This window comes from Oryctolagus cuniculus, chromosome 2 (assembly GCF_051225735.1).
Source record: "Oryctolagus cuniculus isolate XC-2025 breed Fujian yellow rabbit chromosome 2, ASM5122573v1, whole genome shotgun sequence".
In the NCBI taxonomy this organism is placed as follows: Eukaryota; Metazoa; Chordata; class Mammalia; order Lagomorpha; family Leporidae; genus Oryctolagus; species Oryctolagus cuniculus.
In genome coordinates, this window is record NC_142868.1 from 149,568,312 (window position 1) to 149,584,379 (window position 16,068).

The following is a 16,068-nucleotide window of genomic DNA, read 5'->3' on the forward strand; positions in this document are numbered from 1 at the left end:
GCTGCTTCAGGGGAGAAGTAAGGAGAAGGTCAGCACGTGACTTTCTTAGGCTTTGCTATCTTTTCAAATGCCAAGGTGCCATTTTAAAAAGATTTATTTATTTATATTTGAAAGGCAGTGTTCAAGAAAGATCTTCCATCTGCTGGGGCTGGGTTACTCCTCAAATGGGCCCAGCAGCAGGGGCTGGGCCAGGCTGAAGCCAGAAGCCAGGTTTCACACATGGATAGCAGGGGCCTAAGGACTTGGGCCATCTCTGCTGCTTTCCCAGGTGCATTATCAGGGAGATGGATCAGATGTGGATCAGCCAGGACTGGAACTGGCACCCCTCTAGGATGCCATGTTAACAGTACTTACCCTACTGCACCACAACCAAATCCTGATGTCATATTTTCAAGTAGGATGTCCTGAACCCCATCAAGGGTGAAAATCTGCATTTCTATAAAGTTCAGAGGTGATGCTGAGGCTCCTTGTTCCAGGGTCACATTTTGAGAAACACTGCTTTTATGTAACTTATATCAAACCACTGCTCAGCCTTCTTGCTTTCCCTGACAATTCTTATAGAATTTTAAGACTCTTCAAAAACTACATTTCCACTTTGAGGGCAGTAAAGATGGAAGGGCATATCTGATTCTTCTTTGCACAACCTTTGGCATAGCACAACAGTGGTTTGTAAATAGCAGGGCTCAAAAATGTGATGCATTGAATACTATTTGGAATATCAAAGAACTACATGGTAACTATTAATAAGCTTCTTATTTAACAAATCTTTAGTAAAAGGAAATGAATCCCATTTTTGAGTTAGAAAAATGTATATCCAAAGAAAAATGTACTTATCAAGTTAACCACTGTATGGGTATGTCTTTTAATGGCTCACTAAGCTAATCCTCTGTCTGCGGCGCTGGCACAACAGGTTCCGATCTTGGTTGAGGCGCCAGTTCTGTCCCGGTTGCTCCTCTTCCTGTCCAGCTCTCTGCTGTGGCCCGGGAGGGCAGTGGAGGATGGCCCAGGTGCTTGGGCCCCTGCACCCGTATGGGAGACCAGGAGGAAGCACCTGGCTCCTGGCTTCAGATCGGCACAGCACACCGGCCATAGCGGCCATTTGTGGGGTGAACCAACGGAAGGAAGACCTTTCTTTCTCTCTTTCTCTCACTGTGTAACTATGCCTGTCAAAAAAAAAAAAAAAAATAATATCAGATTAAACTGGTAAGGCTTAGGACTATGTCTACACTATATGGATGTATCCCAATAGAGTACTAAGTAGGGAGAACATATTTTTGTGCATGGAGGGCATACAGGAACCCCTGAGGCCAACAGTGAGGAAGGGGCGTGAGAAAGGTCTGGGGAGCAAACGGGGCACAACACCCAGTCTGTTAAAACCATCTTAGGCTGGAAGCAACGTTACCACGAAGTTGTAGCAATCTTTGAGCAGGCTCAGGCACAAAAACCCAAAGGCCTCTGGCATTCATTAAGGCTAGAACGATTCTACACGGTGACACCAGTGACCCTCAGGCCACGCCCCCTGGCGCCTCCCGTCGAGGCCCGGGCTACCCGGCCAGCTCTACCTCTGCCTTTGTGCCCCAGGAATCCTGCAGTCTCTTCCCGCCAAACCCGCGCTTCCGCCTGCGGCGTGCATCACTGCGCATGTGCGGCGCCTGGCCCGTGTAGAGCCTCCCTGCCCGGGCCCGCTAGCCATGGCGGGGACGGAAGCGAGCCTGTTGCGCCAGTTCCCGCTACTTCTGCCTCAGAACCGGGCGAAAACTGTGTATGAGGGATTCATTTCGGCTCAGGTACCCGCCCGGTCGTCCGCTGTGGCACTGCCTCCCTCGCCTGCCCCCGTGGCAGTCTGTGACTTGCGGGGTTGGGGCGCGGACTTGGGATTGCGAGGGGCAGCTCGGAGCGGCAGTCGGGGGTCTGGAGCTTTGCGGCCGCTGCAGTCGCGGAAAACTCGGCCCTCGCCGTGGCCGCCGCGCGGGAGCCGGGGTCGCGGCGCTTCCTGGGGCGCTGGGAGGCGCGCGCGGCGTAGAGCTCTCGCCTGTGGCCGCTGCGAGCGTCAGCCCGTGCCTGCCCGGGTTGGTTCCGCCAATTTTGACCTCCAGGATTCTAACACCCTCCACCCTGCGTGTGTCGGCGGCAGTTCGCAGGGGAGTTCCAGCGAATTACCTCCGGGTTTTGTGTGCCGAGAGCGTTTTGGAGGGAAAACCCATGTTGACACTTTTCCACGTTGTGTGTACCTGGGCACCGTCAGTTTCGATATTTTATAGGAAGTCTTGATAGCGGAATTAATTACCTTTGCCGATTCTAGTGCCCTCTCTTAAAGAGTTAATTGCACCTGTCACCTGTAGAGTTTTTAGGTTTACTAAGCGCTGTCTAGGTTCTGTTCTGTTCTCATTTAATACTCAGGAAAAAATTATTCTGATAGTTGAGGAAGTCATGGCTTCGGAAAACCGAAGAGATAACTAACTTGGCCTTGATCGCATGAGAGATCATAAACAGCCTAGGAGTCATAGCCTGGAAATTAGTGCATGTGTTTGAGTGCATTATGAAATCCACTCCTGAGTGAAACGCTCACCTGTTGTGGAGAAAGTCGAGTTAGTGGCAGATTACACAGCAGGCTCAGGCTTTTCACAGGTCTTCCCATTAATTGTGCCTATCCCAAGCAGTAGTGATTAAAATTGATATTACATATAGAAGAAGGACTTCATTGTTCTTTCCAGGTTGTTGAATCACCTACCTAAAAATTTGATTCAGACATTTAGAAAAGTTAGTATTACCAAGTTACACTTTTCTCAGAAACCATGTTACACCTAATTTTAAGCACATTAAGGAAAGTTGTATTAATGTGCCTGGACCTCCTAAACTGTCTTAGAAATGTGAGCTGGCAGCATTGAAATGAGGTGACATTTTCATATTGCAGTACCTACAATTCCAATTTATACCTTTTATAAGAAGCTTATTTAAATCTGAACCTAAACACTTAAATTGTCAGAAAGTGTTCTGTATGTATTTCGTGTTTATGTAGTAGCAAGATGTATGAGAATTTCAGCATATCCTTTACCTAGATTCACTGCTTCACATTGCATTAGATTGATCGTGTGTGTATTTGTGGTAGGTGTATATACACATTATTTTCCTGAACCATTGGAGATGAAATCATAGTGCCACCTGATCCCTTGATACTTCAGTGTATATAAAAACAAGAGCATACTCATCCACAGCCACAGTGTAGTTATCAAAACCTGGACACTGATAATGTGAAAAAAATCCATTATGTAGTCTAGAATCTGTATTCTAATTTTGTTAATCCCACAGTTATCCCCTTTATTCCCTCCCCTGCCCCTAACTTCCACTGTCTGATGTAGGATCCCACATTACATTTAGTTGTTATGTCTATTTAACCTGGAGTAGTTCCTCTGCTTGTCATTGCTTTTTGTGAACTTGACATTGTCCCTCAGTTTGGGTTTGACTTACATTTTCTCAACATTGAATTCAAGTTACACATTTGGGCAGGGATACTACACAAAGAACTTGGTTGTGTTCTCACAGCTTCTGAGTTTAGCTGCTACCATTGTTGATTATGTTAACTTTGATCACCTGGTTAAGCATCTGCCAGATTTTTGTTTTTTGATTAATAGGAACTTTTTGGGACGTATTCTGAAGCATCAAGCTTTCACACACATAGTCCTGTTTTAACAACTCTTCCTCCAGTTTGTAATCTATTCTAACTTCGTCATTCTGTATTTATGAATTCTGTATTTATGAATTTATGTATTTATGAATGGAATTCCTTCATTTCCATTTATTTATATCAGATCAGACAAAGGAATGAAAAAAGTTATTTATGATTTTAACCATTACTTTATGCTTTAAGTGTCCCAGATTTAGCCAGTGAGAGCACATTTTTATGTTTTTTTTTTAAAGATTTATTTATTTATTTGAAAGAGTTATGCAGAGAGAGGAGAGGCAGAGAGAGAGAGAGAGGTCTTCCATCTGCTGGTTCACTCCCCAATTGGCCGCAACGACCGGAGCTGTGCCAATCCTGAGCCAGGAGCTTCTTTCAGGTCTCCCATGCAGGTGCAGAGGCCCAAGGACATGGGCCATCTTTTACTGCTTTCCTAGGCCATGGCAGAGAGCTGGATGGGAAGTGGAGCGGCCGGGTCTTGAACCGATGCCCACATGGGAGGCCAGCACTTCAGGTCAGGGTGTTAACCCACTGCACCACAGCGTTGGCCCCACATTTTTATGTTTTTAAGGCTTTACATTTTACTCTTATCACTGTTTTAAAAGTATTTTCTTTAAGATTTATTTATTTATTTATTTGAAAGTCACAGTTACACAAAGGAGAGGCAGAGAAAGATAAAGAGGTCCTCCATCTGCTGGTTCACTTCCCAGATGGCAGCAACAGCAGGATCTACATTGATCTGAAGCCAGGAACCAGGAGCTTCTTCTGGGACTCCCACGCGGGTGGAGGGGTCCAAGGACTTGGGACATCTTTTACTGGTTTTCCAGACCATAGCAGAGAGCTGGATCAGAAGTGGAGCAGCTGGGACTAGAACCGGTGCCCATATGGGACGCTGGCAGTGAAGACGGCGGGTTGACCTGCTACGTCACAGCATGGTCCCTTTAAAAGTATTCGTAGACGAGAAGGTGAGCAATTGGCACAACATTCCCTTTTGGGTTACCTGTATCCCTTGTTGGAATGCCTGGATGTGAGTCCCAGCCACATTTCTGAATCCAGTTTTCTGCTGGTGTGCACTCTGGAGGTAGCAGGTGGTGGTTCAAGTGGTTGGGTCTCTCACCTGTGTGGGAGACTCAGAATGAGTTTCAGGCTTCTGGTTTCAGCCTGGTTTAGCCCAACCCTTGCTATTGTGGGCATGTGGGGAGTGAATTGCAGGATGGAAGATATCTTTATCTCTCGCTGCCTTTAAAAAAAAAAAAAAAAGGCTCTTTTCTTAAGAAATGTCCGAAATAGATGCTGACACGTGTAATATTATCACCATTGTTTGGAAGTTGTCAGATTTCAGTTTGTAGTTCCATTGCACCCAGGATCTGCTTAATAGACAGTTTTAAATGCTTTTTGGTGGATGGTCCTTTGTGACTGTTACTTTTGTCATCTCTACTTATATTGCATTATGACTAGACAGTATTAAAAATTTATGTAACCTATTGATACTTTATTCTGTAATCTGGTATACAGTTAATTTTGTGATTAAAAAGATGTAGTCTATTTTTAGGTTATCTTTTCCTCTCCAATGAGCTTTGATAGTTTGTGTCTTTAAAGAAATTTGCTCATTTGATCTAGGTTTTACATTTATTGGCTTAAAATTATTTATGATATTCCCTGGTTATCCTTTTATGTTCTTGATCTGTAATGAAGCTGTCTAAAATGGTTATATTTTGCCACATAACTAATTACTTTAAATGTTAGTGGCTTAACGTAGCAAATACTATCTCTCAGTTTCTGGGAGTGAGGAATGCAGGAGCAACGTAACAGGTGGTTCTTGATTAAGATCTCTCATGAACTTGCAGTCAGATGTCTCCCAGGACTAGTACTAGCTTGACCAGAGTTGGAAGATTTGCATTCAACATCTCTCACTCACACAGCTAATGGCTAGTGGCCTTGGTTCCTCACCACATGGGCCTCCATGGTGTTGCTTGGTTGCCATCACAACACAATAGTGAGCTTCTCCTGAGTGAGTGATATAACAGAGATTAAGCAGAAAGCTGCACATTGTATTTTATCCTGTAGCCTCAAGTCACAGTTTTGTTTCTACTTTATTCTGTTTGTGGGAAGCAAGACTCTAGGTCTAGTCCATATTCAAAAGGAGGTAAAGTTCCAATTCCTAAAGGCAGAAATGTCAAAAATTATATATACACACACATATATATATATATATATACACACTGGTATTAAAAATAACTCCTGTCTTGATTCCTGATAATTCCTTTTATTTGGGGATATTTATGCCGTTTACATTTGATGGGATTATTGATGTGCTTGGCTTGAAATCTGTCTTGGTATTTGTTCATTGTGTTCCTTTTTAACCTTTTCCCCCCTATTTTCTGTAGTGTATATTATTCTTTTTTATAGTTCTCTTTTTTCAGCTTACTAACTATATTTATCTTTTTTTTATTTTTTATTTTTGCTATAGTGATATAGCACAGCTTAGGTAATTTAGAAGTTTATTTAGCTGGGAAGTCAAAGAGCATGGTGCTGAACTTCATTTGGCTTCTGGTGAGGCCCTCTGGCCGTATCCTGACATGGCAGAGGGCGTCTTATGGCCAGACAGAACAACTGGTGGGTGTCTCTTCCTCTTCCTGTAAATCCAATAGCACCATTTGGGAGGGCTGTTCATGATCTCATCTAATCCTAATTGCCTTCCAAAGCTCACTTCAAAATGCCAACAAATGGCTTTGGAGATTAAATTTTCTTTGTGTGAATTCTAGGGCTGCACCCAAACTATAGCAGTGTTTTTGTTTTTGTAAGTAGTTGCTTTAAGTTTTATAATATATGTGTGCATATTTATATATATATATATATTTTTTTTTTGAAAAAATGGCATGTCCCATTTAATTAAGAGACAGAGCTCCCATCTGCTGTTTCACTCCCCACTGCTGAAGCTGAGGCTGGGAACTCAGTCCAGGTCTCCCACATGGACAGCAGGGACCCAGTACTTGAGCTATCTATTGCCTGCCAAGGTCCACAGTAGCAGGAAGCAATAGGTGGGTATTGAACACAGGCACACTGATATGGGACATGGAGTTCTCAATTGAGGTCTTAATTGCTAGGTCAGACACCCACCTCTACTGTACATCCTAAGCCTATTACAGTCTACCTTTAAGTAATGTGAGAATCTGTGGTAACTAATAGAGTAACTAAAAGGTAATCTATAGGAGTGTAAATTGACAGTTTCAGATGCAGTGTTTTTTTTTTTTTTTTTTTTTGACAGGCAGAGTAGTCAGAGAGAGAGACAAGACAGAGAGAGAGACAGAGAGAAAGGTCTTCCTTTGCCGTTGGTTCACCCTCCAATGGCCTCCATGGGCGGCTTGGTGCGGCCGGTGCACCGCACTGATCCAAAGCCAGGAGCCAGGTGCTTCTCCTGGTCTCCCATGGGGTGCAGGGCCCAAGTACTTGGGCCATCCTCCACTGCACTCCTGGGCCACAGCAGAGAGCTGGCCTGGAAGAGGGGCAACCTGGACAGAATCCGGCGCCCCGACCGGGACTAGAACCCGGTGTGCCGGCGCCACAGGCGGAGGATTAGCCTAGTGAGCCGCGGCGCCGGCCTTAACAGTAGTTTTAGATTGACAGAAAAATTGGGAGTTCTCATGTGTTCTACCTTTTCTCACATGAACAATTTGTTCCCCTTTTTTTGAGATTTAATTATTTATTTGAAAGTTGGGACTTGAACCCATGCTCATGTGGAATGCCAGCCATGCAGGTGGTGACTTAATCTGTTGAGCCACAATGCTGGCCCCACCCCTGTTATTAACATCTTAACATTATTTTGATATATTTGTTGAACAAATATTGGTACATTACTATTACCTAAGGTCCTTCCTTTAGTAATATTTCCTTAGGTTGACCTTGTGTCTTTTTTCTGTTCTGGGAATCCATCCAAGATGCTATATTACATCGAGTTGTCATGTGTCTTTAGGCTTCTCTTAACTGTGACAGTTCCTCACACTTTCCTTGTTTTTGATGCCTTATTGTTATCATTATGAAATAATCCTGTTATTAAGGAGTGCTAGTCAGGTATATTGTAGGATACTCCTTCATTGGAATTTGATATTTTTCTAATGATTAGGTTGGGCTTATGGGCTTTTGGGAGAACTATCACCAAGTGCCCTTTCATTACATTAAGTGTACAGTTTAACAGTATCACTTATGACTGTTGATACTGATTACTTGGCTGAAGTTGTATTTGTTAGGCTTTTCCACTTCCCTTTCTCACTATACCCTTTGGAAGGATGTCACTGTGAGTAGCCGTCGCTTAGCATTGGGAGTTAGAGCTCTTTTCCCTCAGGGGAAAATCTATAGTTTATTTGAAATTTTACTGCATGGGAGATTTGTTTGTCTTCCTCCATTTACTAGTTCAGTCATTGATTTCTATTAATATGATCTCATGGATATTTTATACTCTGGGTTTTGATGCAGTACTACTGTATTGTTGTGATTGCTTTGGTACATTTATCCTTTAAAAATAGTTTAAAAAATAAAGGAGGTACTTCATGTTTATCTGTAAATTTACTGTGTCTGGTAGTCTTTGTTGCATATTCACATTTCTTCTTAAAGGTCTTACTTGGACATTTCCTGTACTGCATGTCTACTAGTGATGAATTCTTTCAGATGATTTATGTTTAAAAAAGTGTTTATTTGTCCTTTTGAAAGATAATTTCACTGGTTAAAAATCTAGGTTGACAGGTTTGTTTTGTTTTGATTTGTTTTGGTACTTAAAAGATGTTGTTCAACTGTCTTGCTGTTTGCTCTGAGAAATCTCTACTTTTTCTTATCTTGGTCACTTTATAAATAGTATATTTTCCCCTGGCTGCTCTTAAGATTTTTCTTGTATTACTGGTTTCAGTCAGTTTGATTGTGTCATACCTTGGTGTATTTTTCTTCATTTTTTTAAACTTTTTGACAGAGTGGACAGTGAGAGAGACAGAAAGATCTTCCTTTTCCGTTGGTTCACCCCCCAATGGCCGCTGCAGCCGGTGCACCGCACTGATCCGATGGCAGGAGCCAGGTGCTTCTCCTGGTCTCCCATGGGGTGCAGGGACGCAAGCACTTGGGCCATCCTCCACTGCACTCCCGGGCCACAGCAGAGGGCTGGCCTGAAAGAGTGGCAACCGGGACAGAATCCGGCGCCCTGACCTGGACTAGAACCCGGTGTGCTGGTGCCGCAGGTGGAGGATTAGCCTATTGAGCCGCGGCGTTGGCCCAGAAATTAATTTTAAGTCAATTCTGTCATCTGTGCCATTTTTGTAACTTTCTCTTATTTTTCTCCTCATTATGTGTCTTGTTTTCTTTGCATGCCACATATATCACTGGATACCTGATGTGAATTCTACCTGTTGCATGCTAGATATTTTTATTTTCCAGATATTTTTGAGGTTTGTTGTGAGTTGCAGTTAAATTATGTAGGAGCAGTTAGATCTTTTCTTGGTTTGCTTTTCAGCTTTTTTTTAGGCAGAGTTAGAGATCACTTTAGTCTGGGTTAATTTGATTCTACCAGTAGGACAATACCCCTCAGATTATTTAATGGCTCTTGTTTGAGAGGCAGAGAGAAAGCTGAAGAAGGCTCTCCCATCTCTGGCCAATTCTCCAGGTGCCCACAATGGTCAGGCCTGGGTTAGGCTTAAGCCAGCAGCTAAAAGTTCAGTTCAGGCCTCCCACGTGGGTAGCAGGAACCCAAATACTTGGATCTATCACCAGTGCTTCTTTTTCTGCACCACCAGGTAGTTGGAGTCAGGAGCCAGAGCCAGGTACTAGTGACATAAGATGTGATTGTCCCAACCCGTGTCCTGTTAGACTAAACACTTCCTGCTTTTTCTAATTGTTAAGTTACTGGAGGAGGACAGATCCTTTGTCTGGTACTCCATCATGCTTGGAAGTGGAAGTTTTTATTTTCTTGAAATTTTCATTCTCATGTGTCTAGTTTTACCTTATGTGGATTTCCAGAACATATACTTGGGTTGTATTTGTAAATATTCTTCTCTATTATTTTTTACTATTTTTAAAGGTCTCCAGTTGCATGTATATTGTACTTTCTTTGCTTCTTTTCCACTTCAACTGCTTTTTTCTCTGATGGTCTTTCATTTTTCTTTTTCATTTTTTATTTAGTTACTTTTTTTCCTTTGCCCCTTAGGAAATTCTTGTTTAACCATGTTTTCCTTTAGGTTCTCTTAAAAATTTATTCTTCAATTTTAATATAGTTTTGTCTTTTTCTTCATTTCCTTTCCCTTTTTTGAGCTCATTCATTTCTTCCTTTTTTAAAAAATAATTTCATATCTCCGTTTTTGAATTTCTGAATTTTTGTACAAATGCTTACTTAGTGATGTTTAATTCACTATTATAATTTGTCTGTGACTTAGTTTTCTTTGGGGTCTGTCATCACCTAAAGGGGTTTGTTTCTTTCTATTTTTGTATCATAGGAGCTTTGCATTGTCAAGGCAGTATCTGTGAACATTTTAGCTGTTTGTTTATAAAATTCCTAGTTCAAGAATACCCTCTTCTGTTGGTGAAGCAAAGTGCAGTTTCTTTAATATGGAAATTTTTGGAGACTGCTGGGTCCAGGAGTGTTTTCTCATGTAAGACCCTGCCTTTCTTCATAATCTTTTTCTTCTTAGCACCTAGTTTGCAAAAAGTGTTCCTACCTGCCTTTTTGCCTTTTTATCATCTTCTACCCCTAAAATAGTTCCTTTCTGAGATTGACTGCTTGACTTTTGTGTTACATTAAATCTCCTCTAGTCGTGCTCTGATGTACCAGTTTTTTTTTTTTTTTTTTTTTTTTTAAGTTAGTCCAGTTCTCCCCTCCCTGCATTCTGTCTTCCAAGCAGTTGTTTCCTGAACACCCCAGCATTCTTAAAGGACTCTGAGAGCTGAGAGTGGGCTCTACTGCAAAGTGGTTTCTGTTTCCTTTAGGTAGTTGGAAGTTTTTGTATTCTTTGATTGAAAATGTGGGATTTTTTTTTGTGGTTTTATTTATTCTTAACAATTACTTAGTTTTTTGAGTATGTGAGAAGATTCAGATTTAGGCAATGGTCAGTACTTCTCTTCCCTGCAGTTCTGGGAAATTTGCATTTTGATAACAGTTACTGTTTCTTAGGTGTTTTAAGTACACAAGCTAATTTTCAACATTTTCTGAAATCGGAAACTATTGTGGCATACAGCATGACATTTGACCTTTTAAAATGACTAAATTTTGCAAATAAGGACCTTGGAATTTTATTTTTTGAGATAATGTGCATTTCTACAGTTGAATAGTTCTATTCTTCATGTAAATTGTGGATTATACATTGTTCTTATACCTATGTGTGGGATGTCTATAAAGTTAGGCTGAAGTTACTACATAATACCTCTAAATGCTTTAATGAAATAGTGAATTATTGTTACTTGACCTTTTGAAAGGTCAGTAGTACACTTTGTTTCATTTTTTTTAAAGGACATTTAAATTTAATGAAAGTCAGAACTGTAATATTACATTGAAAGTAAAGGTTATGGGGTACATTTAATTGTGTTCCTCTGTTTTTGAAAGTGCTTTGAGGGAGACTGAGCTAAAATTCCACATGGTAATTATTTTTCAAGAATTTTATTACTCTTTTTCATTTTATATTGTTGGAGTAAAAGATTACATTTCTGTTTGCCTTTTTCTGCTTATTTTTGCTCAAATTTCACATGTATTAGCCTATTTAAGTTAGAGTTTAAACTGCTTGCCCACTTATTTTCCAAAGAAAGTAAAACAATGTATTTTTCAGAGAAAAGTCTTTCCTTAGACTCTTGAATAAAATTCTGAATATTTAAATGTGTAGCCAATGAGTGTTTAAAACTAAGTAAATATGTTACTAATTTTATTGATTTCACAAATATGGGAGAAACAATGTCAGTATATTTATAACTGAATATATTTTCATTTTGTTCAAATTTAGAAGTTTGATACATGAGTTCTTTAATGCATTACTTGTTTTTGTTTTATATTGTGATTCCCCAACCCTCCCATATCCAAAGCAATTTGAAAGAATTTTCTTTTTTGGGAGTTTATCCTAAGAAATAATATGTACATTTCTTCTATAGGTGTCTATTAATGATTTTTACAGTGTTTCTTGTGTTCATATGAGGAACTTTGTGTTGATAAACCTTTACGGTTCTATATTTGTGTTTTGTTTTCTAAATAATTTAAAGTTCCTGACATATTTTTATGTTATTTTTCCTCAAATGCCATATTCTACTGCTTGTATTTTAACAACTGTAAAAATTTGGATACATTTGATACTTTTTAGAAAATAAAGAAAAATACTGCCTTTTCTATGTGATTCTATATTTAACTTCTCTTAGCGTTAAGATGAAAACTTGAGTGAATTTCTCAATATTTTCCTTAGGGAAGAGACTTCCACCTTAGAATATTGTTGCCTGAAGATTTGCAAATGAAGAATGCAAGGTGACATGACTTTTAGTTATGTATTTTTCTTAATGGGATGGGCAGTCAATTTGGTATAAAATGATTCTTGTCACTAGAGTTTTGCCTAAATGGCTTATTAATTCACTCAACCAGAAATAGTTCTGATTTTTTATTACTAACAGTGTGTCATTTGTAAAATTTTTCATGTGCTAATGTGTTTTTCAAAAGTAGCATTGACTCTCTAATTTTGTTTTCACTTTGTGTCACAAATAGTAATTATGTATACTTTCATAACAAGTACTGAACAGGGTATAAAAATACAAAAGGATTAGAAGACTTGTTCCCTCATCTTTTTACTGTTAGTGTTAGCATATATGTATGTATATGTTCATTTTATGGGAAGACCCATGTTACCAACTTAGTCCTGGTATAAATTAAGAACCAACATTGAATGTTGGCAGAGACAGTCAGGACGTGAGACTTAAAATCTAGGTCTCACACACAACCTCATCTCTGCTCCTAAATATCTTGGCGTTGAGGAAGAGAAGGAATCCAGATATTTATAAATGGAATTGATTTCATGGCTGATCAGAAGTATAGATAAGAGGGAAAGAGAAATGGCAGATGGTATCTAAGTCCCTGGCTCAGGTCACTAATTTAGAGAAGGACTTGCAGAAGGAGAAGTAGAATGTCTTAGGAAGTACTGAGTGTGAAGTACCAGGAGAAGTTAGTTGCTAGGTGGTGATGTATTGATGCGCAACTCAAGTGTGAGACTGGAGTGGGGTTGTATGGGAAAGTCACGGTAGGCATAGGATTTGAGGCCATGAGTTTGATTAGACTTTCCAGTACCTCTTTTATCTGTGAAGTGAAGAGAGCATCCAGTGACAGGACCTTGAAGGCATACCAACGTTTAAAGGAGTGGTAAATATAGGGCAACTTAGAATGAGGATTACCAGAAAAGTAAGGGGAAATTTTCTACAGTAGTGACTCTGAAGCCAGATAAAGTTTTAAGAAGTGTATGGTGAGCAGTACTGGGTGTTGCAGAGAGATCCAGTCAGATCTGAATAGCTTTTGTGCAGTGGTAGAAGCTAGATTGGGTTGGGTTTTGGACTGAATCATTGGGTAGAAGGGAAATGGAAACAGTATCAACAACGTTAAGGGCTTTCCCTGAAAGTGGCTAGAGAAGGATGTGAACTCAAGGAAGAGTTAATTTTTTTAAGGTGATAAGTAACTGCAAGTTAATTCATTAAGAAGAAGAAAAGAGCAGAACATTTGTTAAAGATAGCACAGAAAATGGATGATTGATCAAAGTTGCCAGGTTGGTAGCATTAGGAGAGGGGTCACCCGTGGACAGCTGGATGTGACTACTTTGCCACTGATAGAGGTGGTAATGGAGTATCTTGGGATTAGTAGACCAAGAATGGAGAAACTTACGGTGGTTTGAGAAGGCAAGGGTCAGGAAGTTTCAGACATCCTACACCTAGAATGACCTAATGGATGGATGAACTTTGACTAATTAGTACCTACACGGTTAAAAGTTTATATCTTTTTTGAAGATTGTATTGCCATATATAGTTTTTCAAATAGAAGTTTGACACATTTTGATCAATACTGTGTTAGTTAAACTACCTTGCAAAAGAATCCAGTTAAATAGAAAACTTTGCTTTGGATATGTTAAAGGAAAAAAGATAAACTGCATGTCATTTACCAATTCTAGTAATTTATATTTGAGGGAAAATTGGTACCAATAGTTTGAAGCCAAGATTTTAAATAGTAAACATGGTAAAAAAATTTATTAACATCAGAATTTGGTTTATGTCATTTTTGTATATATGTGTATTTGTGTAAACATGTAAATAAATTTTCCTCTTTTAATGCTGAATAATAAACCATTTGTTCCATTAAAATTTTAGATTACTATGCAGTTGGCAGCTGAAAACTATACTTAATGGATACCATCAAATAGTCCAACAGGTAAGTCCTTTAAATCCTTTAAAATGTTTGTTTCAAGTGAGGATAATCAATTACTCAGTTTATGCTTCCTTGAAGACCTGCTTTGTAGGATGTTTAAACAAACATGTTTACTAGTTGATTAGTTTTGTAGGGTTCAACTCTTTCCTATCCAATGTTTTAAGGATCTATGTATTATAGAAAATGTTTTCTTAGAGTCCTCAGCAGAGCTCTAGGTGGCATTTGTATTGAAACTGATTTACATCCTTGAGACATAGTTTCTTCGGATGCATTCACCCTAATCCATACCCATCACTTCTTGATTGATTATTCTGATGAGACTGAGTAGTTGTTACAGGAGAAAAGCATCTGCATCCATTAAGAGCTGTAGCAAATCTGTGGCAAAAATGGGGTTTTAGCTCTAGATTAGCAACAGAAAAGGTATGATGGAAATCACTTAAAAATCATGCATACTTGCATAATGAGAAAAGATAAAGATAGCTCAGGTGTGACATAGGCAGAAATAATTTAGTTATTCTTAGGTTTAGGATTGTCTACTTGAAAAGTTCTCTAAAGATTAGAGAACTGGAAAAAATCAGTTACTGAAGGAGCTGAAAATAATGAAATGACTTGTAGAAAAATGCATACTAACAGAATTGCATTTCATTTGCTTTATTTGTTTCTGTGTTTTATCTTTCTGTGTTTTCTCTCTTGTCAAGGCAGGGTATCTATAACTGACTATGAAAGTCACTCACAGTATTACTAAGCAGCAAAGACATGTCGGAGATAAACTATCTGTAGAGTGTAGGCTGTCATCCTAGCATTTTAATTACAGTTTTTGTAGGGGATGTTTAAATTATTTCTACCCCAACTCATTTCTGACTATTTAGATTGTACATCAAACTTAAGAAGTAAATCTAATGAGATATTTAAATAGCCTGAAAACATTTGTTAATAAATATTAGGTATGATAGTAAGATCTATGACTTTGCTCTCCTCCACCAATTCATCATCAACAGGATTCCTAGAAAAGTCCTAATAACTTATCTCCCCCACCTTCTAGTTGGTCAGGTAGACTCGGGATTTGTTTTTTTTCCAAAGGTGAATTAAATATTACTGTTTTCCCTTTAGTAAATATGGGCCAGGAGTTCAACAAACTTTTTCCTTTAAAGGACCGGGTAGTAAATTTTTTAGGCTTTGTGAACCTTAAGTCTGTTGCAACTATTGTTCTTTTAGCACCAAAGCAATTTTAGACAAATGGTAAATGAAGGTATATGGCTGCATTCTAATAAAACTTTATTTACAAAAATGAATATTGAGTTGGATTTAGCCTCTAGGCTGTAAGTCACAGACCCTTGATACAATTTCTTATTTGTAGTGAACTAAGGGAAAAATATCTTGAAGGAACAGTCAAAACTTGTTCTACAAACATGCACCCCCTCAAGGCTATATGATGTGAATGGTATCTCTTCAGATAGTACAGAAATATCTTAGAGTCTTACTTGTTCTCATTTATTTACATACTGACTGTTCAGAACTGTATGGTGTTAATGTAATGTATTGCAGAATGTAACACAAATTTGTTATTCTAATTTTAAGCAGGGGAATGATATAGCATTCTGTCTAAAAAAGCTGTATAAAACTCGATAACTTTTTAAAAAAATATTTATTTATTTGTTATTTGAAAGGCAGAGTTACAGAGAGGCAGAGAGAGAGAATGCGAGTGTGAGCTTCCATCCACTGGTTCACTCCTCAAATGGCCGCAGTGGTCAGAGCTGGGCCCATCTGAAGCCAGGAGCTTCTTCTAGGTCTCAAGAGGGTGCAGGGGCCCAAGGACTTGGGCCATCTTCTTCTGCTTTCCCAGGCCATAGCAGAGACCTAGATAGGAGGTGGAGCAGTTGGAACTTGAACCAGCACCCATATGAGATGCCAGCACTGCAGACATCTATCTTTATCCTCTATGCCACAGCGCTGGCCCTTTGATAACTTTCTTTGCTTTTTCTTT

The 16,068-nt window shown here is 39.4% G+C and overlaps 1 protein-coding gene across 16 annotated transcripts in view; it reads left to right on the plus strand.

The window, feature by feature from the left end:
* The first annotated feature begins 1,517 nt into the window (after positions 1-1,517).
* Positions 1,518-16,068, plus strand: part of FANCL (FA complementation group L) — an 82,914-nt gene continuing 68,363 nt past the window's right edge. For 5 of the 16 annotated variants that reach the window (XM_051838724.3, XM_051838727.3, XM_051838736.3 and 2 more), the window contains exons 1-3: positions 1,545-1,787; positions 12,094-12,152; positions 14,027-14,087. In XM_051838724.3, coding sequence (XP_051694684.1) covers positions 1,692-1,787; positions 12,094-12,152; positions 14,027-14,087 — 216 coding nt within the window. In that variant the 5' untranslated portion in view covers positions 1,545-1,691. Of the gene's footprint in view, positions 1,788-6,149; positions 6,296-12,093; positions 12,153-14,026; positions 14,088-16,068 lie in introns of all 16 variants that reach the window. The other 11 variants (XM_070069702.2, XM_089327639.1, XM_051838729.3 and 8 more) reach the window with 7 other exon arrangements.